We start from the raw sequence: 21,666 nt of genomic DNA, 5'->3' as shown, positions 1-21,666 counted from the left end.
CAACCCGTTGTACTAGCTTCCCATGTTTAACCAATGATACAACTTAATTCTGAGCGTGACACCTGCGGTTAGGTCACCTCTTCAGCAAGGTGCCACGTGTTCAGCTGCTGGCTAAGGGTGCCTTAGCTGTGCCCGGGGTTCCAGGAGCTCTTGGAGCCTCGCCTGCCTTCCTTCCCAACCCGTCTGTGCAGGGTCAGCAGAGGACAGTCCACCTAGGCTGTGCCTAGACCCAGAGATCATGCATCTCATCGGTGGCGATAGTTTTGAGTGGGGCACCTATTAAATGCTTGCGAACTGCCAGGTGGTTATGTACTTTGGGCCTCAAGGCCCCTCCAACATCCCGCGCCCATCCAATGATTGGGGAGCAGAATGCGGCTCTGCAGGAGCTGTTGGGTGTGGTGGGATGGGGATGGAGAGGGATGGGACATCGCCCACTTTCCTCTTTCCCCCTTCGGGGACGGGGACGTGCCACCTTAGCGGGGCTGGATCCTGGGTCCCTGGGGCGGCCCCAGAGGGCGGGAGGCCGGGGAGGAGGCGCCCGACGCATCCGCCGCCGCAGGAGGCGGAGCGCTGCACCTGGCGCCCGGTCCTCCAGCTCAGCCCTGAAACGGGTCCAGCCGGTCGCGAGCGAAGGCAGTGGCGGCGGCGAGGCCGGGCCCAGGACTCGAGCGGGAGGAGGAGCGGACAGAAGGTCGCGCGGCGGCCGCGCCAGGCCACCACCGTCGCTCGCCCCACCCGGCTCTCATCCAGCCGCCCGCCCGCCGCTGCAGCCCCGGGACAGGAGCGAGCCGCCCGACCGACATGCTGCGCTCTGGCCCGCCCGCCGCCGCCCCGGCGCCCCGAGCCGCCGCCCCGCACCCCGGAGACAGGGCTCCCCGCGCCCCGCGCAGCTGAGCGCCGCCAGGTGAGTGGGCCGGCGCCACCCGGGCTCCCGAGCCTCCGCCGTGCACCTGCTGCGGGGTGGGCGCCGCCCGGCTCCCGAGCCTCCGCCCGCTGCCCGGGCGCCGCCTGTCATCCTCAGGGTGCAGGGCAGCGGCGCGGCGTCCCCCGCGCTGGCAGCACTTCCGCAAACGTAATTGGAGTCGGGAAAACAAAGGCGCTGCCCGGGAGCCCTTGCCCGCCGCCCCAGCTGCAGCAGAAGGTGGGGGCGAGGGTGGGCCTCTCGGGTCCCCAGGCTCGTCTCAGCCCGGCCCCACTGTCGCCCTGGAGGTAAACATCCCCGGGAAAGGGGGGAGGCGACAGTGTCCCTACGGCCGGCCGGTGACAGGGACCTGGCCCCTGAGTGGCAGGAGGAAACTGACGGAAACAAACACGGGGGGCTCACACCTCTTCCCCGGGCTGCTACCTTCACTAGGAGAAATGCCCGCGTCGTGCGTGCTGACTAGCTTCAGCTCGGGCATAAGTCCCTTCCTAAACGGAGGTTACCAGGTACATTTCCATCTTCGGAGGGTGAAGAATTCAGATGTGGCCCCTCCCCCTCTATACACCCCATCTACGTGGTCTCGCCTTGCCCGTGGGTTATTACCCTTGAGCCTGACTCGCTGTGCGTTTTGCTTTTCCCACATGCCTGCGAAACGACAAACCTTTCCTTTCATCCTAAAGCGTTTAATACTACTTCTACATCCACCAGAACATATCTGCCGATCCGTCGTAGAAATAACCTTGCCTGGAGTTGAAGTTCAGCTCCCATCTGGTGTCTACATAGTTTTGTGTTCTTGGGTTGTTACATCATTCCGGGCCGCAGGTTTCTCCCATGTACAAAGAAGATGGATGGATAGTGTAGCAGCCACATTTCTTTTTGTTTTTCTGAAAGTTCACGATGTGATAGCGTGATATTAGATGTAGTTGAAAGCAGGGAGCCTCCAGTTTAATGTGTGAAAGGAGGCGAATGTTTGGCAGGTCCGTGTACTGCGCAGAACATCGCTTCCCAGCTAGCCAGCTAAAGGTGTATGCATTATTGATGGTCTTGTGAAGAGAGCGGGGAGGATAGAGTCCTCTGCATTGGGAGGCTTGGCTCTGACACTCAAAACTGCTTGTCATTAGTATCTGTGGAAGATTTTTCAGTTAGTGATGAGGAAGGGCGAATGGCCCCTTTCACAGGTTCCTTAGGAAAAAGTTGAAACATTGTTAATGAGCTCCGTGCAAGACACACTTGGGGGAGTAAAGAGAGTCTTATTTCTATAATGAATTAAAATTATTAAGTATTTTATAGTTACTCATTTCCCAGTCCCTCTCTCTATAAAGGTAAATATAAAACAAGAAGGCTGCTTAAAAAGGAGACTACAAGCTGGGCGGTGGTGGCGCACGCCTTTAATCCCAGCACTTGGGAGGCAGAGGCAGGCAGATCTCTGTGAGTTCGAGACCAGCCTGGTCTACAAGAGCTAGTTCCAGTACAGGCTCCAAAACCACAGAGAAACCCTGTCTCGAAAAACCAAAACAAAAGAAAAGAAAAAAAAAAGGAGACTACACAGGACCAAATAGCACATGTTTTGTGGTGTGGATATTGGATCACCAATTCTGCCCACTGTACACACACACACACACACACACACATATATATATAAATCTTCTGCAGTATCAATAGTTATTCTTTTTAAAGCTACCACCCTGAAGAGTTAATTTCCAAATCTCTGTACTGGTGTCTGATCCCTAATTTTTATGCACCATGAAAGGGAAGCTCAGAGAAGTTATGCAACTTAGACCAACCACATACTCAATAAGAGGTGGAGTTAGATTTGGCCCGTGCTTCTGGCCTCAAATCATAGGAAATTTCCACATGGTGTCCCTCCCTGCTCAGGATCTATTAAGTGTCACCATCTACCTAGATGCTTTCCTTTGCTCCTTGCCTTTAAAAGTAAATTTTCTTTCAACACACGTGTATTAAACATGGTACCACTTACCCACACAGAACAATCTCTGTCTTGATAATGCATATAAATTTGTGAATCTATAGCGTTTTCCCCATGTTTTCTTACCGCTTTTGAATTTACAGGGAGTGGTAAACCTTATTGCCAAAGATGAATTGAGTATTAGATCAATGGGTTCTTAAAGTTTCGTTTTGATCTTCGGTGAATCTTTAGAGTTTGTCCAGCAGGGAAGTCGAGAAATGAGACGCCTGCGTCTGCTAGCTGCACTGGTGTGTTGGCGAAGAAAACTCGAAGCATATCAAGTGAAAAGGCAGATTGCAGACCAGATTTATATTCATTTACTGAAACATCAGTATTGGCATATATGGGATTGCTTGGCCTCAAATTGTTAAGTGTAGTTACCTTACAGCGGCGGGGGAAGAGATAAAGTGGTACTTTTCCTTTTGACCTTAGAAAGTGAAATATGGGTTAACAATTGGAAAAAGCACACGTTCTTTTGTTATATAAACTAAAAGGGGGAAAGAAGAAGAGAATAATTCACTTAAGAGAAGACTGGATGCATCTTACCGTAGACTAGATACATCTAACTGCAGACTGGATACATCTAACCATCACATACAGTGTTTTTAGGAAAGAAAGATGACATCAAGGGCAGAGAAGTTCTGAGGGTGGCCAACTGCCCCTTCCCAACATTGGCTGTGGCATAGTCTACAACCTGCTGGCTTTCATGCAAGAAGAATGCTTTGGTGCTGCACACTGGCATGTCAGAATTCCTTTCTGCCAGGTCTTGCTTGTGACTACAAAGCAGAGAGACAATTTTGTTTTCTCTCTTGGTGGAGTGAATAGTTGATGGGAAGAGTCAGCTTGCCTGTTGTGTCACCTCAGGAAAATACGGCATCCGAGAGGCCTTCGGGTTCCCATAGTGACATTTCAGGAACAGCAAGTCATCACCCAGTTTAGCCCGACACACACTGTGTATTTGGTAACACTAAGGCAGCCCCACAATTCTCACTACTCTTGTATTAACTAATGTGTAGAACTCTTAAAAGCCAAGGCATTTTCCTGCTCAGAATTAGAAATCCAAAGCAAGACACATTCACTCTTCAGATTCAAGGAGACATACCACTCTCTTGCGTTTTCTGTGTGAAGAAGACCTCAATGATCTTGGTTCATTAGGATGCAATGTTACTATAATGCCGCCTGGCAGAGGAGTTCCTTGTAAAGTTGCTTTGTACAGGAGCTGTTCTGGCTGTTATAGGCAATGTGTAGCATTCTATTTGAGGTTTTCATTGTGTTTCAGGCAGAAAGAAGTCTGCCTGATGTTGGGGTAACCAAGCGCAAAAGGACCACCCTGGTTAAGGCCAGTTTGGGTAAAACTTTCGTCCTTAGGTGGACCGTTCATGGCATTTCCTCGGGCACAGTACTTTTAGGTTGTGATGTGAATTTGGGACAGTAAACACACCCCAGGGGCTCCACCTGGGACATTCCCTTTGGGTTTGTAACTCCTCCTTGTTTCGTTACCCAGAGCTGGCTGTCTGGGTATTCAGTGTCCTGGCCTACAGTGTGTGAAGACAGCTTTTGTGGGTCTTGCCCGTTTCCTTGACTCCTGACTAGCAGGTTATCCAATATGTAGACTCACTGATGCACTGCCCTTTCTTTGTAGCTGGTTGGGCCTCTGTATCTGAAAGATGTGCATTATTTTGGAAAACGGCATAGTCTCAATTCATTCGACTTTTGGGCACTAGCAGAGTCCTTTGTTGTGGCAAATGATGTTTGATTTGTTGGTGCAAAGGCCAAAAAAAGAAAATGAAAATAAATATTTAAAATGTAGAACCCAAGCCTTGAGTTTGTGTCTGCTATAGATATTACACTTCTATTACTACTTTGTATCTCGTTTTTCTCTTTCTCTCTCTCTCTCTCTCTCTCTCTCTCTCTCTCTCTCTCTCTCTCTCTCTCTTTCTTTTTTGCTACTTTGTATCTCTAAAGCCCCCCCCCTTCTAGTTACGACTTTGTATCTCTAAAGTCTCTCTCTCTGTCTTCTAGTTACTACTTTGTATCTCTAAAGTCTGTGTGTGTGTATACGCTTGCACGCGCGCGCGCACGCGCGCGCACACACACACACACACACACACACACACACATCCCTGTCTTCGCCCAGTAAGAGTTAAACCTGCATAGCCTGCTGTGTGTCGTCCACACAGCCTTCTGCTTTGGTTCAGTAAAATGTAGGCGTGGCTGAGCTGTAGGTGGTGCTGATGGAGCTAAGAGCATGTCCAGCTCTGGCAGTAAGGAAAGGCGTGCACTGTTGCTTACAGCTGGTGGCTCTGCCACATTTTGGGATGGGGTGGGGTAGGGTGAAAGAATGGAGCAAAGATGAAAGATGCAATCTACTAGAAGAGCCATGATCAGGAGATGTGAAAGGGAGTGAATTAGGAGGCAGTTTTTTTTTTTTTTTTTTTTTTTTTTTGCCATTTCCTCTGAGTGTGTTCCAGAAGGGAGCATAATTCAGGAAATATCTGTAATTAGAAAACAGGGGAATCCAACTCTGAATGGTGGAAGAAATGTATAAAAGTATTTTGAGCTGTCTGAGCTGCAGGAGAATGGGAGGGAAGCTGGGAACCCCATGAGTCAGCTGTGGCCAGAGGGAGGCTGCTGTGGCTTTGATGGGGAGACAAAGGAGAACTAGAAAGAGGAACTGTTGCTGCCTGGACTAGCCTGATTTGTGGGTGAGCCATGCCAAGGGAAAGTGACTGACGAGTCTGGACTGGTTCCCTCCTGTGTGGGAAGCCTCCACTCTTCGGTTGGGTCCCTTTAGCTCTCCATGTGTTCAACTCAGCACCCTAGGTTGGGCCCAGAACAGAGAAGCTTGCTCACACACAGCAAAACACAAATTCCCTACACGAAACACAGAAATCCGGAGCGAATAACGTGGCAACCCTACTGTCTGTGTCGCTAAAGAGTTCCCTGCTCTTGGTAAACATGGTTTGATGCCGAGGCTCAAGCTCTTAGGGCCGTTGGACAGTGAATGACTCTTCAGGTTGTCCATGGTGATGTCTGCACTGTGTTAGTGGACTGATGTGCCTGAAAGTCGCCTTTGTTATGGGAGTTTAATGACTAGACTTCATTTTTCATACTTGAAAAAAGAATATATATATATGGGTATATGGTTATGTATATATATACATACATATATATTACTATTTTTCAAGTTATGATGCTTCATATTAATGGTGTTAGATCTTCTCCAATTGCAAAGCCCCTGGGATGAGCCCTTTGAATGTTTTTTTTTTCTTTTTTCAGGTGGCATAAGGCATCTCTGAGCAATAAACATCAGTTTGGCAAGTCCCTATGATTGTCCGCCATCTCTAGGATCAGGGGTACCCCGGGTGTCACTTAGATGCCTTGTGTTTAAAGCAAAGCAAATGTATTTGAAAAGTGGTGAATGTTCATCAAAGAACAATCTAGCCACTCTAAGGGGAAGCAGCCCTTGGAGGCCTGATTTCATCATCCACAGATAACCCTTATAACAGTTCCATGTTTCTTCTTCAAGTCTCATCCTAAAATACATCTTATGTGAACACCACAGATTTATAGATTAAAAACTGACATGGTACATAGGGTTTGTTCTGGCTTTTGTTTGTTTGTTTGTTTGTATATGTTATGCTTAAGTTATGTTTTCCCATGATATGGGTATATGATTCTAATTTTCCCTTATACCCTAATTTATTCCTGCTTTGCATTGCTTACTGTGAAAACCATTGCATTGTCTACAATGAAACTGTTGCTTTCCAGAAAAATCTGCACTTCTGTTCATGGTGAATGCGCATGCTTGCCAATCCTCATCTTCACCAGCATTTCACAAGGTACTGCTAGGATTATATATTCAAACTTCTTCTCTTTAGCACGCTAAGTAATAAACTCTTGCTGAAGGTATTGGATCATTAGAATTGATAGCATGGGACCCTTCTCAGCAATCGGAACTTGAACAGCACAAGAAGCGGCTAGACAATCTTAAATGACACGTGGGATGTGCTCGGGGCACACACACTTCTTTTTTTAAAAAAAATATTTCTTATTGGTTATTTACTTTATTTTATGTGCACTGCTGTGAGGGTGTCAGATCCTCTGGAACTGGATCTTTAGACAGTTGTGAGTTGCCATGTGGGTGCTGGGAACTGAACCCAGGTCCTCTGGAAGAGCAGTCAGTGCTCTTAACCGCTGAGCCATCTCTCCAGCCCCCCCACACACTTCTTTTAGACTATATAAATATACTATACTTATATAGTATAATTATACTTAATATATAAATAAATTAACTATACTAATAATGTATTTAGTAGACTCAACTAAAAAGGGTTGGCAATAAGTTCATGGGCATAGAAAAATTTAAATCTTATTTTCCTTTTCTGAGAATATTGGGCGGGGAACTCCTTGTGCAACTCTGGCTGAAAGAATCCATTTAGCTAGCTTTCCAAAGCAACCTGTCAGTCACTCAAACTGGACAGTACTGTGTCTTTTTCAAAACTTATTTTCATTTTATGTAAATTATCTCAGTGGGATAATCAACGATTATTTATTAAAGGAAAATCTTCTATAAAACATTAAACAATTTGCCTCAATTCCTCAAATCCTTTTCGATTTTCATAAAAGATTTTTAAAGTCATTTTTATTTCTGGTTTACTGACAACCAAACTTATAGTCAGTCACTGGGACTGTAGTGTGAGTGAAGACAACAGCCAAATGAGCAGTTAGCCCTTGACTGGGGATGGGGGTCAAGCTCATCCTCCCTGTCCTCCCCTCCCCCTCCCCGGCTACCAGTTCTGTTGCTACGAAATGGGAGGGGGGACTGAAGCCACCAAATTCCCAGAACTCCCCCCCCATCACCACCAGTGTGTGACACATTTGTTTAACGCTTTCAGAGACCTCTGATCATAACAATGGTACTTGGAAGGGGGGGGGGGATCGGTGGAGTTCCCTGGGGCCTTGCTGAGGGGCTAAGCAGAATCCCGAGTCTGGGAGCTTGCCTTGGTGAGATGCATTGTTGGCACCTTGGCATATCAAGGGGGAAAGGATTTCCCTCTAAACACCTTTAAACACTGCCTGCTCAATCATCCTGGTCCTTTGCACTGTTAGCTGAGTAATTGGGCACTCCTATTTGTAATGTTATTTCCTTGAGGAAGTGGTTTCTAAGCGTCAGCGCAGTGGCTATTGCCACCCCTGCCTATTCGCTTGGGTGGCGCAACACACACACAATGTCATTGCCACCGGGCTGGTGATTGTGGTTGAGGAAGAGATCAATACAATTTGCTTCCCCTTTACAAAAGCCCCGGAATTCCTCTAAGTCGCTACATTGTATATCTTCTAAACAAACACACAGGCTCAGACCCATGATTTCTCTGGAGCTTCTGTTGCATTTTTCCATCAGAGAAACGGGAAAAATAGAAATATGTTTCTTTGAAAAGGCTCTTCACCTCTCGTGGGATTGTCTCTTGTTCTTCCTGCCAGGCTTGTTTTACGAGGGGACAGTTATTTGAAAGAAGGTGATGAGATTCCAGCTTCAAATTTATATTCCAGCCTGGCGGTGGTAGCGCACGCCTTTAAGACCAGCACTCGGGAGGCAGAGGCAGGCGGATCTCTGTGAGTTCGAGGCCAGCCTGGTCTACAAGAGCTAGTTCCAGGACATGAACCAAAAGCTACGGAGAAACCCTGTCTCAAATCAAAAAAAAAAATTATATTCCAAGGTATTCTAAGATACCTACATGTAAACTCAGCCAGACACCTAAAATGCATAGTCAGGGATCCGTTTGACGATCTGAAGGACCTGAGCTGTAATTTCTTTTTAATTGATATTTGTTTCTCCCCATAAAGCAAAAATTACGTGGCTGTTTGTCTGCTCCCGTTGTCCTCTTAGCAGAACTGTTAAAGATCTCCAGCCCTTGCTTTCAGATTTGTGATGTCCCAGATATGCCAAATGCTTCTTTTTAAATGAGCAGCTATTTTGGGGACTGAAGACGTGTCTTCTTCCAGTCTGTAAGTCAAGGGTGTTCTCTGAGAGCCAGAACCCCATTCCCACCTTCTAGGCTGTGGACGAGGAAGCTGATGTAGCAGTCTCTGAGCATCATGGGTAAAATACCAGCCTAGTTCACGGGGGATGCCAGGTAGATCTAGAATGTCCACTTGAGAAGACTATGTTTAGAATAACTGGGAAGTCGATAGGATATCACGGGCTAAAACTGCAGCGGCCACTCCACCACTGAATGAAAAACTTGCTGTTTCCACACGTAGTTTCAGTTAAGTCCTCAGACCCTGGTTGGCTTGGGTTGGCGTTTTCATCCTCATCTTACCAAGAGGCAAAGGAGGGTTAAAGAGACATCATCTTATCAAAGCCAGAATAGCTGGGATTGCCCTGTGCTGTTTTCTAAACTTAATCCCCGATCACAAACCTTAAGGAACATGAAGAGCCTCTATCGCCACTGGGAATAGCCAAGTGACAGACGTAAAGGACAGTATGTGACGTCGGAGGTCCCTTTCTGCTGGGTCTGTAGTCTTGTGGGTAGGGAGGAGAGCCGTGGAAAGACAGCAAGTGGGCCTGCCGGTAAATCATGTACTAGCTCAGGCGTGAGAACTGCGTGTGCGGAAATTAAACGGAGGAAGGTGAGGGACGGCGTCCCTGAATGAATCCGTTTCCTGGCGCTAACAACGGCTGCATCGGGCACAGTTTACAAGCTACCCTTAGTCCTAAAACTTCCTAGCACATCCTTTAGATCCTGCTCAGTCATAAGACCCTGCTGAAATAAAAGTTCAGACGGTAGAATGTTTGCAAAGTCCCAGTGTGGCCTTTCTACTCCCTGCCTCATTCCAGCAGAGGTTCTCCCTTGCTCTCTGCATAGGGAAGCCCCGCATGTTCCTGCCTATCCCCGGCACAGGGCTAAGGTCTAGTGCGCACCATCTCACTCCCGCAGCGAACCCCTTGTTCCCTTGTAGCGGGAGAGGCTGAAACTTTCCTGGGGCTTTGACGGCTGTGATTTTAGTCCCAGCCCGGCTCAGGCCCCTGGGATCAGAATCCCTGCCCTTCTCCTGAATGACTTCCACCTGTTTCAGCTTCATGGAGAAGCTCCCTCACGAGCTTCACCTCCAGGCCTGCACCTGCCTTAGCATTTGAAGCATTGTGTTGGGACAGAGAGTGCTCCGTGTCTCTCTCTACTGGACTGGAAAGCAGGGACTGACTATACGGTTTCCACTGTGTAAACCGTGGGCCCCAAAGTACCTCTCCACTTGTCCATCTGTTGGTTGGTGTTCAGTGTATATCTGTTAGATTGAGAGAAAAGAAAGAATGACCATCTTTTCAGTCTTTAGTACTGTGTTTTGTGCTGTGTTGACCTTCAGGCTGGTATTCAAGCGTCCTGTAATCTGTCCTGGTTGGCAGCCACACCATACTCCGCAGCCCTGCTGTAAATTCCATAAGGAACCTGGGTTTCCTTTCATTTCCTATCCGGGAACTTTTCTCTCTCACCTTTGCCTGAGATAAGCCTTAACTATCGTTCAAGGTTCAATTTTAGTCTCGCTTCTGCCTGAGATAATCCCTGTCTTTCCTGAAAGACCTTGGTTCCATTTAAGTCTCTCTTTTTCTTTCTTTTTCTCCATTTTATATGCTCCTTTGTTGTGTGTGTGTGTGTGTGCGTGTGTGTGTGCTTGAGTGGGCATATACATGTGTGCATGTGTGTATATGCATATGTATGTATGTGTATGAGTACGTGTATGTGTATTTTTGTGTGTGTATGTGTGTGTATGTGTGTATCATATGTGCACATGTGTGTGCACGTGTATTGCATGTGCATATGTGTGTATGTGCATATGCGTGTGCATGTGGGTGTATGTGTGGATGTGCATGTGTTTATGTGTGTGTGTGTGTGATTGAGCATGGTCCTGTATCACATGGGATTTTTGTCTCCTGCCACCATTTCTCAGACCTCAGAGTTTTCTGCTGGTGTCTTTGGCATCACCGATATATAGAATCATGCAATCTGTAAATAAGAGTACATTGAAAATCCTTCATTTTCTTGTGAGCTCCTGTCTGAAGCATGAACTCTTTACTCGGGTTAGGTAGTTTGTTATTGCTCATTCATTACGCAGTTGCTTCTATTTCATTACTGTTCTCAAATGCCTCTTAACTCTTGACATTATTTAATGTTTCCCGAGTTTAAGGCTTATCTTACCTACTCCAGAACATGAGTTTGAGGCAAGGACATGCCTTCGACACCTTATTGAATAGCTGCACAGTGCATCTAGGTAAGAGCACAGACAATCTGAAATTAGATCCATCTCTTCAGTTGGTTCTGGGTGTGTGTGAGCTGGGGCGGGCTGGCTGCTGTGCCTCGGTTTCCTTACCCACAGTAGGAAACTGGTCACGTGTACTCTGGGAAACTGTGGTGGAGACTGAGTTAAACCGTGAGTTAAACTGAAGCCGTGACCGGCGTTGTGCTGTGGTTAGCGGTAGTGATGGGGACCAGGCACTCTACTGCGAATTAATGGGTGAATACATCACCTTGGCGGAGCCACCCCACGTTAGGGATCTGTTTGTCTTCTCACAGACAGATTTTGGTCAGGGAAGGACTTTCCAGGAATGCTGGGGTGGCAGGTTCTGGGAGGAGCCTCAGTCCCTGTGCAGTGCTGTGCCTACAGCTTTTGTGCAGCTCTGGGAGCCGGGGCAGAGATGCTGAGAGCCTGGAGGGCCCAGCTGGAAACGTGAGTCTGGGCATTGTCCCCTAGCTTGGCTCAGCCCTCAACTTCACAATGCCTCAGGAAGAAGAAGAAGATTCCCAATCAGCCGTTCTCTGTGCTGTGCTTCAGTGCCCTGGTACCGTGGGCTCCTTTTCTTTTGTATTGGTTTTTCGTGACGTTGGCTGATTGGGCAGTGGCTACTAAAGCAGTCCTGATCCCCAAAGATCTGTAGGATAGATATTGCGTGTGTGCTTCTGAACACAGCTCTTCTGGGAAAGGCGAGGGGTTGAAGTGACTGCCCCGGAGCATAACCTCATGTGTCTAAACATCAGGACTCCGAGGCTGGTTTGCTGTGCTCTCCCCTAGCCTTCTCTGGGAGCAAGGAATTGAAGCAGCCAGTGGCCGAGTTCTGCTTTCCGACTGAGGTTGCTCGAGGACATCTTGAATGGTCAGTGACAGTTGACTAGGTAGAGCTGGCTCTCGGGGTTCAGGACATAGGTGTTTCACAGCTTCTGCTCGGTTTCTGGGTGACACCGAGTCACGGTAGCAGTGGCAGAAGAAACAGTTCTCTCCTGTGTTAACCAGGGGTATTGCGCTCCTCCTTCACAGCTGTGCCACCGCTACCCCGAATACACGCTGCCACCGTGTTCATGACCTGACTTTGTGAAAGTCATGCCGAATCATGCCTCGGTTATAAAGCTGATTCTACCCCCTCCCAGAGGTTTCTCGCTTATATGGACAATATAGATTTGAGCCATTTTAATAACAAATGAAGGAAGCTATCTATTTTAGCAAGAATGATTTCACTGCCTCGCATCAATAATTCAGAAATCCCTGCTGTAGGAATGACGCGGGGTAGGAACTGGTAGGAGGCTTTGAGGGCTGTGTTAGGTTTTCACAGTGTGGTGCTGATTACTGGCGTTGGAGTCTCCTGGGTGAGAAAACGTTCAGCCTTCTAAGAAATAAACAAAAGCCAGCCTTACACAGATTGCGCTCCTGTCCTCGGGAAGGTCTGTGTGTGATTTCCGTGTATAATGTCCAGGGAAGCTGTAAGGCAAGAGCTGTCTGTCTCAGGGAGGGAGGAGTTGGATGGATCTGTGTTGGCTGACCCAGAATTCACAAGATCTGACACAAAGCTCCATACATGGACCGGCAGTAAGGTTAATTTCTCACGGTTCCAGAGGCGGGGGACTTGCAGGTCAGAGTTCCCAGTGAAGACCGCTTACTGACTTCAGTCAGCCATGTTCTTACTGTGTTTTTACCTACCCTTTGCTCAGCAGGGGCCTTTGGGAAAGAGAAGCCTGTTCTGTTGTTGGATAGAGCTGTGATTTCTCAGGAGGACCCCTGTCCTGAGGCACCTCAGTGGTGGCTAGGGCTTCAGCCTGGGAACTTGGCAGGGAGGTGCCAAGAGCTGCCATCTTGGGCTCCTAATAGCGCAGCGGCCCCTCACTGTGAACACACTAAACCTCAGGCGCTGCTAACAGCCCGCACAACTGTCTCATCTGTACCGCAACTGTCAGATGTAATCCAATTCAACGTCCATTGCCTCGAGCAAATCTTCATTTTATTAAAACGCAGACATTGTTCCGTTCCTGGCTTGGTTCTTTGCCCTTGGTCCCGAGGTCATCACAGGTTTCTCCATGACTGCGTTCTGTTTCCTCAAAACCCAAGTAGGACATGAAAATATTGTCTGAAAACAAATATCTGGGCTGGGCCTGGCGCTGCATGGCCTTAACCTCTTAACTCTCCAGAGCTTAGGTTGTGACTGCTGAGTGTACCCGTGCACATTTCTGTGCGTGTGTTTGTTTACTGTCAGTTGCAGGTGAGTTAGGGAAGGGAGTGAAATACCTCTGTTCAACCACCCGTGTGATATAACGCTCCATTTTAGGGACAGCAAACATGTCTTTCCAATTTGAGCTGAGACAGCAAAACAGTTCAGGAAGGTGGGAGGGGGGGTAGTTGTGCTTTCCAAGAGTGACTGAAGCTGCTGAACCGAAGAGGATAAGGAAAATAACAACACTGCCTTGAAGACAGTCTGTCATAGCCAGGCAGTAAGAGGTCTTTATCTGAGGAAAAAGCGAAACTTTTTCTTTTGCTACTAAGATGAAAAAGGTCAGGGCTGGGACTGTAGCCCATTGAAAGAGTCCTTTGCCAAGCATGTCCAAGGCCCCAGATTCTGTCCCCAGTACCACAAAAGGGCAGAATCAGGCAAGACCCAGAAATTAGCTCTTAAGATCAGGCTTATAAAGCTCGCAGGATTGGCAAGTGTATGGCTCTTCACGCTGCCAGGAAGAGCCATAGTCACTGATGGGACGAGGCGTGTCTTGATCAACAATACCAGAAAGCCCATTTGGGTACAGCCCCGAAAGCCAACGGTTTTGGAGGTGTTTCTCCTGCAAAGGGACCCGTGATGGGAAAAGCAGGGTTTGGGGTTAAACTCTGCTGTCAGGGAGTCACGGCACTGCTTGCGATGGTGTACCTTTAATTTAGAGTTCCAGTCCGGTCTACAGAGCAAGTTCTACCTAGTGAGATGCTGTCTTAAAGAAAACAAAAGTTTCTATTGTTTATCTTGGAGCTTTGTAGAGATCTAAAGCTGTTTACATGCACCCGAATCTGGAATTTTTTTTAAAGATTTATTTATTATGTATACAACATTCTACCTCCATGTACGCCCGCATGCCAGAGGAAGGCGCCAGATCTCATTACAGATGGTTGTGAGCCATCATGTGGTTGCTGGGAATTGAACTCAGGACCTCTGGAAGAGCAGACAGTGCTCGTAACCACTGAGCCATCTCTCCAGCCCCCTGGAATTTTTTTTTTTATAAATGTCAATTCATATTGGGAAAAAAGGTAGGAGCATCACTTGGGGCGGCGAGTGGAGGTGATATTTCTCGCTGCCGGAAAAGTTAAGAGACGTGAAATGAATGCAGTGAGCGCCCCTTTTAGCACCAGACTGTGCAACTAGAGGGCACCAAGTTTGGTGTAAGCCCAATCTTTTGATTTCATAATCATTTCTGTAGTAAAAGCAAGAGAAAAGTATGGAATGTGGCAGGGTTTCTATAAACTTTTACCATTGACGTATTGCTAATCTTTCATATAAAGAAACACCCTTCTCTTTTGATTTATTATCTAACGTGTGGTATTTGATATTCTGGTGGTGGAAATGTCCATGCTTTGGACACCATAGCATGACCTTGTTATTAACACATGTGTTGGGCTACATTCGTAGCTATCCCAAAACACACATAGCCCATAGGCTGCAGGTTGTATACTCCCAATATTGTATGACATTATATGTACTGACTCTATAAGGTAGGGTTCAAATCCAGGCTCTGACACTTCTTAGTTAACCTTTCAGGCCTCATTTTTTCTCATCTGTAAAGTGGGCAAAGCAGTTAGCATGTTGTAATGAGTGTGAAATAACACACGTATAAGTCTTTAAGCGTTACCTGGTGTAGTAAGAGCTCAATAATTTTTTTTTTCTTTTGCAAACTACTAGAAGGTTGAAACCACATCTATTCCTATATGTATGTCTTGCAGGGGACCAAACCCAAGGTCTCTCATACAGCAGTCAAATGCTCTCCCATGGAGCTATATGGAAGCCCTCAGTAGATGTTGCCTGTTTTGGGTTCTAATTTCTTAAACTCACTCCCGACATGATGCTTGAGAGCGTTGTGTGTAGTGTAGGTGATGGCAAGGCTGTTTCCATACCGGATGCCTTGCCAGCAACCAGCTCCAAACGGTGCCCGCAAGAGTACTTCATTTTCAAAAGAGACTTATGTTATCTTTATTTATGTGTATGTATGTGTCTCTCCAGTGTGCGCACATCTGGCTATCTATGTGGATGTATGTATGTGCTTGCGTGTGTGTGGAGGCCAGTAGAGGGCGTCAGTGTCCCAGAGCTGGAGTTAAAGATAGTTGGAAGGGTTGTGAGTCACATGACCCGGGTGCTGAAAACTGAACCTGGGTCCTCTCTAAGAACAGAAAATGCATTTAACTACTGAGCCATTTCTCGGTTCTCATATTTAATATTTTAAAGCGGTTTTCTTGGCCAGCGTGGTAGGTGATGAGAACTTTCTCTACAGTTGTGATTGCCTCGTTTCTAGGCAAGGGGGTGCTCTAACGATTTCCCCTCACTAAATGTCTTGCGTTTCTATTTAAAGGTCACCGTGGGTCAGGATTCCGAAGGTCTCAGACCCCGATGGGAGTGGTAAGCCATGGCTGCAGATGATAAAGTCGCTATCCTAACGGACGACGAGGAGGAGCAGAAGAGGAAGTATGTCCTTGCTGACCCCTTCAATGGCATCTGTAGGGAAACAGAGCCACCTTCCAACGAGACACCCTCCTCCACGGAGACTTCTGCCGTTCCCGAGGAGGAAATAGACTGGATCGAGAAACACTGCGTGAAGATAAACAATGACCTCCTCATTTCCAAGGTGTTCTATTTTTTCTTTTACTCCGCCTATGGCTCACTGTACCCGCTCCTGCCCGTGTATTATAAACAGCTGGGAATGTCTCCCAGCCAGAGCGGACTCCTGGTGGGTATTCGATACTTCATTGAATTCTGCAGCGCCCCCTTTTGGGGCGTAGTCGCGGACCGTTTCAGAAAGGGCAAGATCGTCCTCCTCTTCTCGCTTTTGTGTTGGGTTTTATTCAACCTGGGCATTGGATTTGTCAAACCTGCTACCTTGAGATGTATACCAAAGATTCCCCCCACAGCTCACCCCACCAACGCAAGCCACCTAGTAACCATCCTGCCAATGAATTCCTCCACCGCTGCTTTCTTTACCACAGCACCAAAATCGCGCGAGAAAAGGGACCTGCTACCGCCCAATGTCTCAGACACGGCTCTCTTCTCAACGGCTTTGACCTTGACCAGCGAACCCACGCTACAGCCCCAGACAGAGGAAGCTACCCACCCTGTTACGGACTTGATTTCGAATGCAAGCACAGTGACTCCCACCCCGACAGGGAACACCACGGAGACAACCGTCGCTGTTGTCTTCACCACCACCAAATCTTTACCATCGGACCACGTCTCCCTCGTTTATGACCAGCAAGAAGTTGAGGCGATATTCTTGGTTATCTTGGTGGTTGTCATAATCGGAGAGTTTTTTAGTGCCTCTTCGGTCACGATCGTAGACACGGTGACCCTCCAGTACCTGGGGAAACACCGAGATCGCTATGGGCTGCAGCGCATGTGGGGCTCCCTGGGCTGGGGCCTGGCCATGCTGTCTGTGGGCATCGGCATTGACTACACCCACATAGATGTGTTCATTGACGGGAAGGGGTGCAAGCCCCCCGAGTACCGGAACTACCAGATCGTCTTCATCGTCTTTGGAGTCCTCATGACCATGGCCCTGATCGTGGCCACGCAGTTCCGGTTCCGCTACAACCACTTCAAAAACGGCGACAGTAAGGGGAAAGAGGTGGAGATCCCACAGGTGGAGCGGGACAACTCCACAGAGTCCTCCGAGGAGACCCCGACTGCGACGTCCCACTCGCAGGCCTTCAACTTCTGGGACTTGATCAAGCTGCTGTGCAGTGTGCAGTACGGCTCGGTGCTGTTTGTCGCCTGGTTCATGGGCTTTGGATACGGCTTTGTGTTCACCTTTCTTTACTGGCATCTGGAAGATCTGAATGGAACCACAACCCTCTTTGGGGTCTGTTCGGTCCTGAGTCACGTGTCCGAGTTGACGGCTTACTTCTTCAGCCACAAGCTTATTGAGCTGATTGGCCACATCAGGTAAGAAAAGAATGCTTCCTATTGGCTGCTCCTCAGAGGCTGGCTTTCCCATTGTTTTTCTCCTTAATACTTCCAGGGTTTATGCTCTGACTGGGTCTAGGTGAGGGTTGGAGCTTTCCGCTGAGCCTCTTCCTTCAAATAAGAATAAAGGAAGTGAGGCATAGATTTATCTGGATTATCCAAGAAACAAAAAGGAGGCTACAACCACCAAAAGTCATAAAGGCCACACAGCTCCATACTAAGGGGCTCCATTGGAATCTCAACTTGGTGAACCCTAATCTGTGGACCCTGAGTGCCTGCTCTCTGTGGCACTTAAAAAGGATGACTTTAGTGGGCAAAGTGATTGATTTTCTCCAGCCTTTTTACATTCTCAAATATTTACTTGTTTCTGGGTTCTGACTGCTCCCTTGGGGTAGGAGGTGAGAAGGTGCCGTATCAATGACATAGACAATAGGAGTCAGGAAAAAGGCAAGCAGAAATCTTGTTTATTCAGCAATGGGAAGAGCTTTATATGCCAGGCCAGAAACCTGTTGGTAGTAGACTTGATGGCCAATCTGTGCCTGTTGGATGTGATGGACAAAGTCATCCAGTGAGCATGTTAGGGGGTCACTGGAACCGCAATTAGAGGTTTGTACGAGAGTCTGATCTTCTGCTTGATCATCACTGGGCCTGGGGAGGGCTGCAGTTTCTGGGTGTCATACTGCAGCATGAGGGAATTACAGCCTTCAGAGGCAGGTGAACATTGGGGCACTTCACTCCAAGGGTACCGCAGCAGAGGTTCAGCCTCCCATAACAGGAGTGGAGCTGACTGGGATGCGGTACGTGCAGTCTTAACTGTGGCTGCACTCTACTCAGCAGGTTTCGAGGGGCCTCAACTATCTGCCTCCTTCCCATTGGATGCTGTAGAGAGATCAGACATGGAAGGAGAAGTTACCCATTTTGTAGAGGGAGACAGCAAGTGAGCAACAGACAGAGAGAAGATGGCAATCAACAGGGGTGGAAAATTGTGTTGAACCTTCAGGTTTTATGCTTAGTGGGGGGACTTCTGTGGTTTCTTAGGCCATGACTGTGTGCCCACACTGTGTCTCCGGACAAGGACAGGGTGTGAGAGTCGAGCCTCAGTTTCACCTCCTGGGGGAGCGGGGGTCAGCCCTTATGCGGCAGCGCTAGACAAACCACAACAGAAAAAAAAATGTGCCTTCCTAACTGGACAGGCAGACAAACATGACAGACAACACAAAAGAAGGAAAGAAAGGGGGTCCCACCATGTTCCTGCGGAAGGGATGGAAAGCCATACAGCCTTGAGTGGCCTTCTCCCAGAAATACACAGTCTTGGGGTGCTGTCCAGCACTGTGCATGCTCAGGCTCCGGATGTTGCTGGAACCTAATGGCTCCCTCGGGAGAGGGGCCGAGAAGGCACAGCATCGATGGCACTGACATCAGGAGTGAGGTGGAAGGCAAACACAGACGTGTTTATTCAGCAGTGGGAGGAGCCTTACATCCCCTCCTCCCAGCACCCAGCTGTGTTCCAACCTGTTGACATCACGTGGCTCCCCTCATTGGCCACTCACAATCAGGACTTCTGACGGCGCCTGTTTCTAGGCTCCCAGGCAGACTCTAGGCTGGCTCTTCTCTTATCCTTGTAGGCCTTGTCTTCCTACACTTACTGACACAGAGCAAGGGCATATGGTATATACCGAAGCCAGGTACTAGATAAGTAGGTAGTTCAGTGATAGAGCCCTCGTGACTGGGAGTCTTGATCCTTAGAACTGCCAGGAAAATAAACAAAAAAGAAAGAAAAGGAGAAAAAACAACTGTTATACCACAGTCTTCTCATCCATGATATTACATGGGAGAGATATTTATATAATATTTCCCCCAATTACCTTAAATTTTGAAGTTCTGTATGCCTCAATGACATGGATTGTTTAAACATCTTCCTTTTGCCCAAAATTTCTTATGTTATCCTTTTAATTAAGATAAAATAAACCACCTACTTTCCCCGTAGTGTAGTGTTTGCTACCATTAACGTTTCTGTAAAGGCAGACTGAATAACACCTCATATCCTGGTCTTCCCTGCTCGAAAACACGGTGCGGGCGATAGTAACACTCACCCTGTAGAGAAGTGTGACCGATCTTGTCCATAAACTACTAAGCCGACTTCACTAACAACACCTGTGTGTTGCGTGTCTGTGATAACCTTCAGATCTGCCACTGCCATTCGAAATTACAAAATACGACAATATTGCAAAAATGCAATATCAAATACGCTGTTCATTTATGAAATCACGAAGGAGCAGGCCATGGGGAAGCTTGGATAACGATGGTGTTTCTTCTTTTCAGACTGGAGAAAGTGTTTTCTAGTTTAATGTTTCAGTGAGACTCACGCTTCCCCCTCCCCCATCCCACCTGCTGTCCGTGTGAATATTTTTCCCTGTTTGATTTTCTTTGTGAGGTTGTGTCCCCTGCTCGTTTCCTTTCTCAGGTCTTTGACCTCCCCTTGTCACTGAAAGCCAGGCACTGTGTAGATGGCTTCCAGACCTAGCGTTCCTGTGGCTGAAGTACCACAGGCATTCAGAAAGTCACCTAAATAGTGGGCATGAGGCCCCCTCTGTACCTTGCGCGAGCCATGCCTAGCGCATTGCCCTTGACAAATCTGGTCTCTGAAGCCTTCGTGTGGGAGTGAGCCCCGCCGCCAAAGCATCTCTTGTGTCAGCATTTTATTCCGAAGGCATGTCTAGTTAGGTGGCAACAACAAGTGGAATTTCCAGACAGAATAATTTAATCAGCCAATCACATAGTTGAAAACAGTATAAAGTATACACACATTTAAAAATAGCTGTACCAGGCCCTTCTTACATCTAGAAAAAGATGTCTGTCTATATGAAATATTTATTTCCTTTTTAGATTTTTCGTTTGTTTATTTTCTAGTACTGGGGATTGAGCCCAGTACCCCATGTGTGCTGGGTAAGCCCTCTACCACTGAGTGATACCCTCAGGCCTTAGATATATACCTTCTGTAACAAAATTCTGCTCAGTTCACTGTGACTTTTGGTAATTAAATGAACTTACACTTATATTATTCCATTCTTAGTAGAATTAGTAGCTACTTAGAAATCCACAGTACATATAATGTTAATTTTATGGTTTTAGTTACTAAGAACATCTTCCTTTTCTTGCTGAACAATGTAGCAAAGGAGGTGGCTCCTGTGGTCTCATAGTTGCTCTCCAGAGCTTTGAGGAGGATTCCATCAGTATCGGGTCATTACCCCCATTTTGCTTTTAAATTCTGCCCATTAAAATATTAAAGAAACTTGCGGGATAGCTCAGTGGGTAAATGATGCATTTATTTAATTATGATTTAACAATTAAAAACTCAGGACTCAGATATCGGGGTAAGAACCTGAATGATGAGAGAAGCAGCGGAGAAGCAACCAGTGACCTCCGATCTCTGCTGTTCCTCCATCCAAAAGGCTGGAACCCTCTCTAAGCCCTGTTCTACTACTTCCTGTCTCTCTATCTGTCCTCAGTCCTCCAAAACCTCTATGGTTAATTTTGGTCGGCTAGCCCCTAGCTCCGCTCTCTGATTCAAAGAAAACTTTATCGTCAGAATACCATCCAAATACCACACGACAGGTAAGAGTTGCCTTCCATGCGAGCACCAGGACCTGAGTTTGAATTCCTAGAACCCACACGTAATCGGGATGTTGTTGTGTGTCTGTAATCTCAGAGAGATGGGAGGAGGGGCCGGGAGAAGAATCTTGGGGGCTCCCAGGCCAGCTAGCCTGGAGTGCAGAGCGTGGAAAAGACCGAGATGCTGCCCTAAACAAGTTGGATGGTGACGCCGGCACCTAAGGTTGTCCCCGGGCCTTTCCACACATACATAGCATGCGTAGATCTGCATCCGCACGCGTGAGCGTTCGCCCGCTCACACACGTCAAACCCAGATACACAGAACACATTACTGTTGAAAAACGTCCACACTGGTCCTCAGAGACAGGGCTGGTTCTGGTGGTGACCATGTGGAGGGCCCAGTCAGGTGGTGATTGTCGAGATGCGGGATTGAAATGCATGCTTCAACTTCTCGTGGAGAGGGTCAGACCATGAAAAAGCCTAGGCAATGACCTTTCAAGGAATTCTAGGCTTTATATAGAATCAGACATCTATGTTCCCGGTATGTTTCCGGGCATTTTGATCTTTGTGTGTGGCCTATATATAAGTGTGTTTGCTTAGATGTGGAGACTTTGTTAGCTGCCATCCACATTGGTTTTCTTCTCTCTCTCTCTCTCTCTCCCTCTCTCTCTCTCTCTCTCTCTCTCTCTCTCTCTCTCT

At 47.6% G+C, this 21,666-nt stretch overlaps 1 protein-coding gene across 3 annotated transcripts in view; it reads left to right on the top strand.

Moving 5' to 3' along the window:
- Positions 1 to 576: 576 nt before the first annotated feature.
- The window catches only part of Mfsd6 (major facilitator superfamily domain containing 6), a 60,096-nt gene continuing 39,006 nt past the window's right edge, over positions 577 to 21,666 (top strand). The window contains exons 1-2 of one of the 3 annotated variants that reach the window (XM_050159367.1): positions 577 to 904; positions 15,752 to 17,334. In XM_050159367.1, coding sequence (XP_050015324.1) covers positions 15,806 to 17,334 — 1,529 coding nt within the window. In that variant the 5' untranslated portion in view covers positions 577 to 904; positions 15,752 to 15,805. Of the gene's footprint in view, positions 905 to 1,085; positions 1,210 to 15,751; positions 17,335 to 20,894; positions 20,971 to 21,666 lie in introns of those variants that run through there. The other 2 variants (XM_050159369.1, XM_050159370.1) reach the window with 2 other exon arrangements.

Source organism: Alexandromys fortis, unplaced genomic scaffold, assembly GCF_014885135.2.
Source record: "Alexandromys fortis isolate MF-2015 unplaced genomic scaffold, M_Fortis_MF-2015_v1.1 scaffold_65, whole genome shotgun sequence".
Taxonomy (NCBI): domain Eukaryota; kingdom Metazoa; phylum Chordata; class Mammalia; order Rodentia; family Cricetidae; genus Alexandromys; species Alexandromys fortis.
Note: the sequence above shows the minus strand (reverse complement) of the source record. Positions and strands in the feature narration are given on the sequence as shown.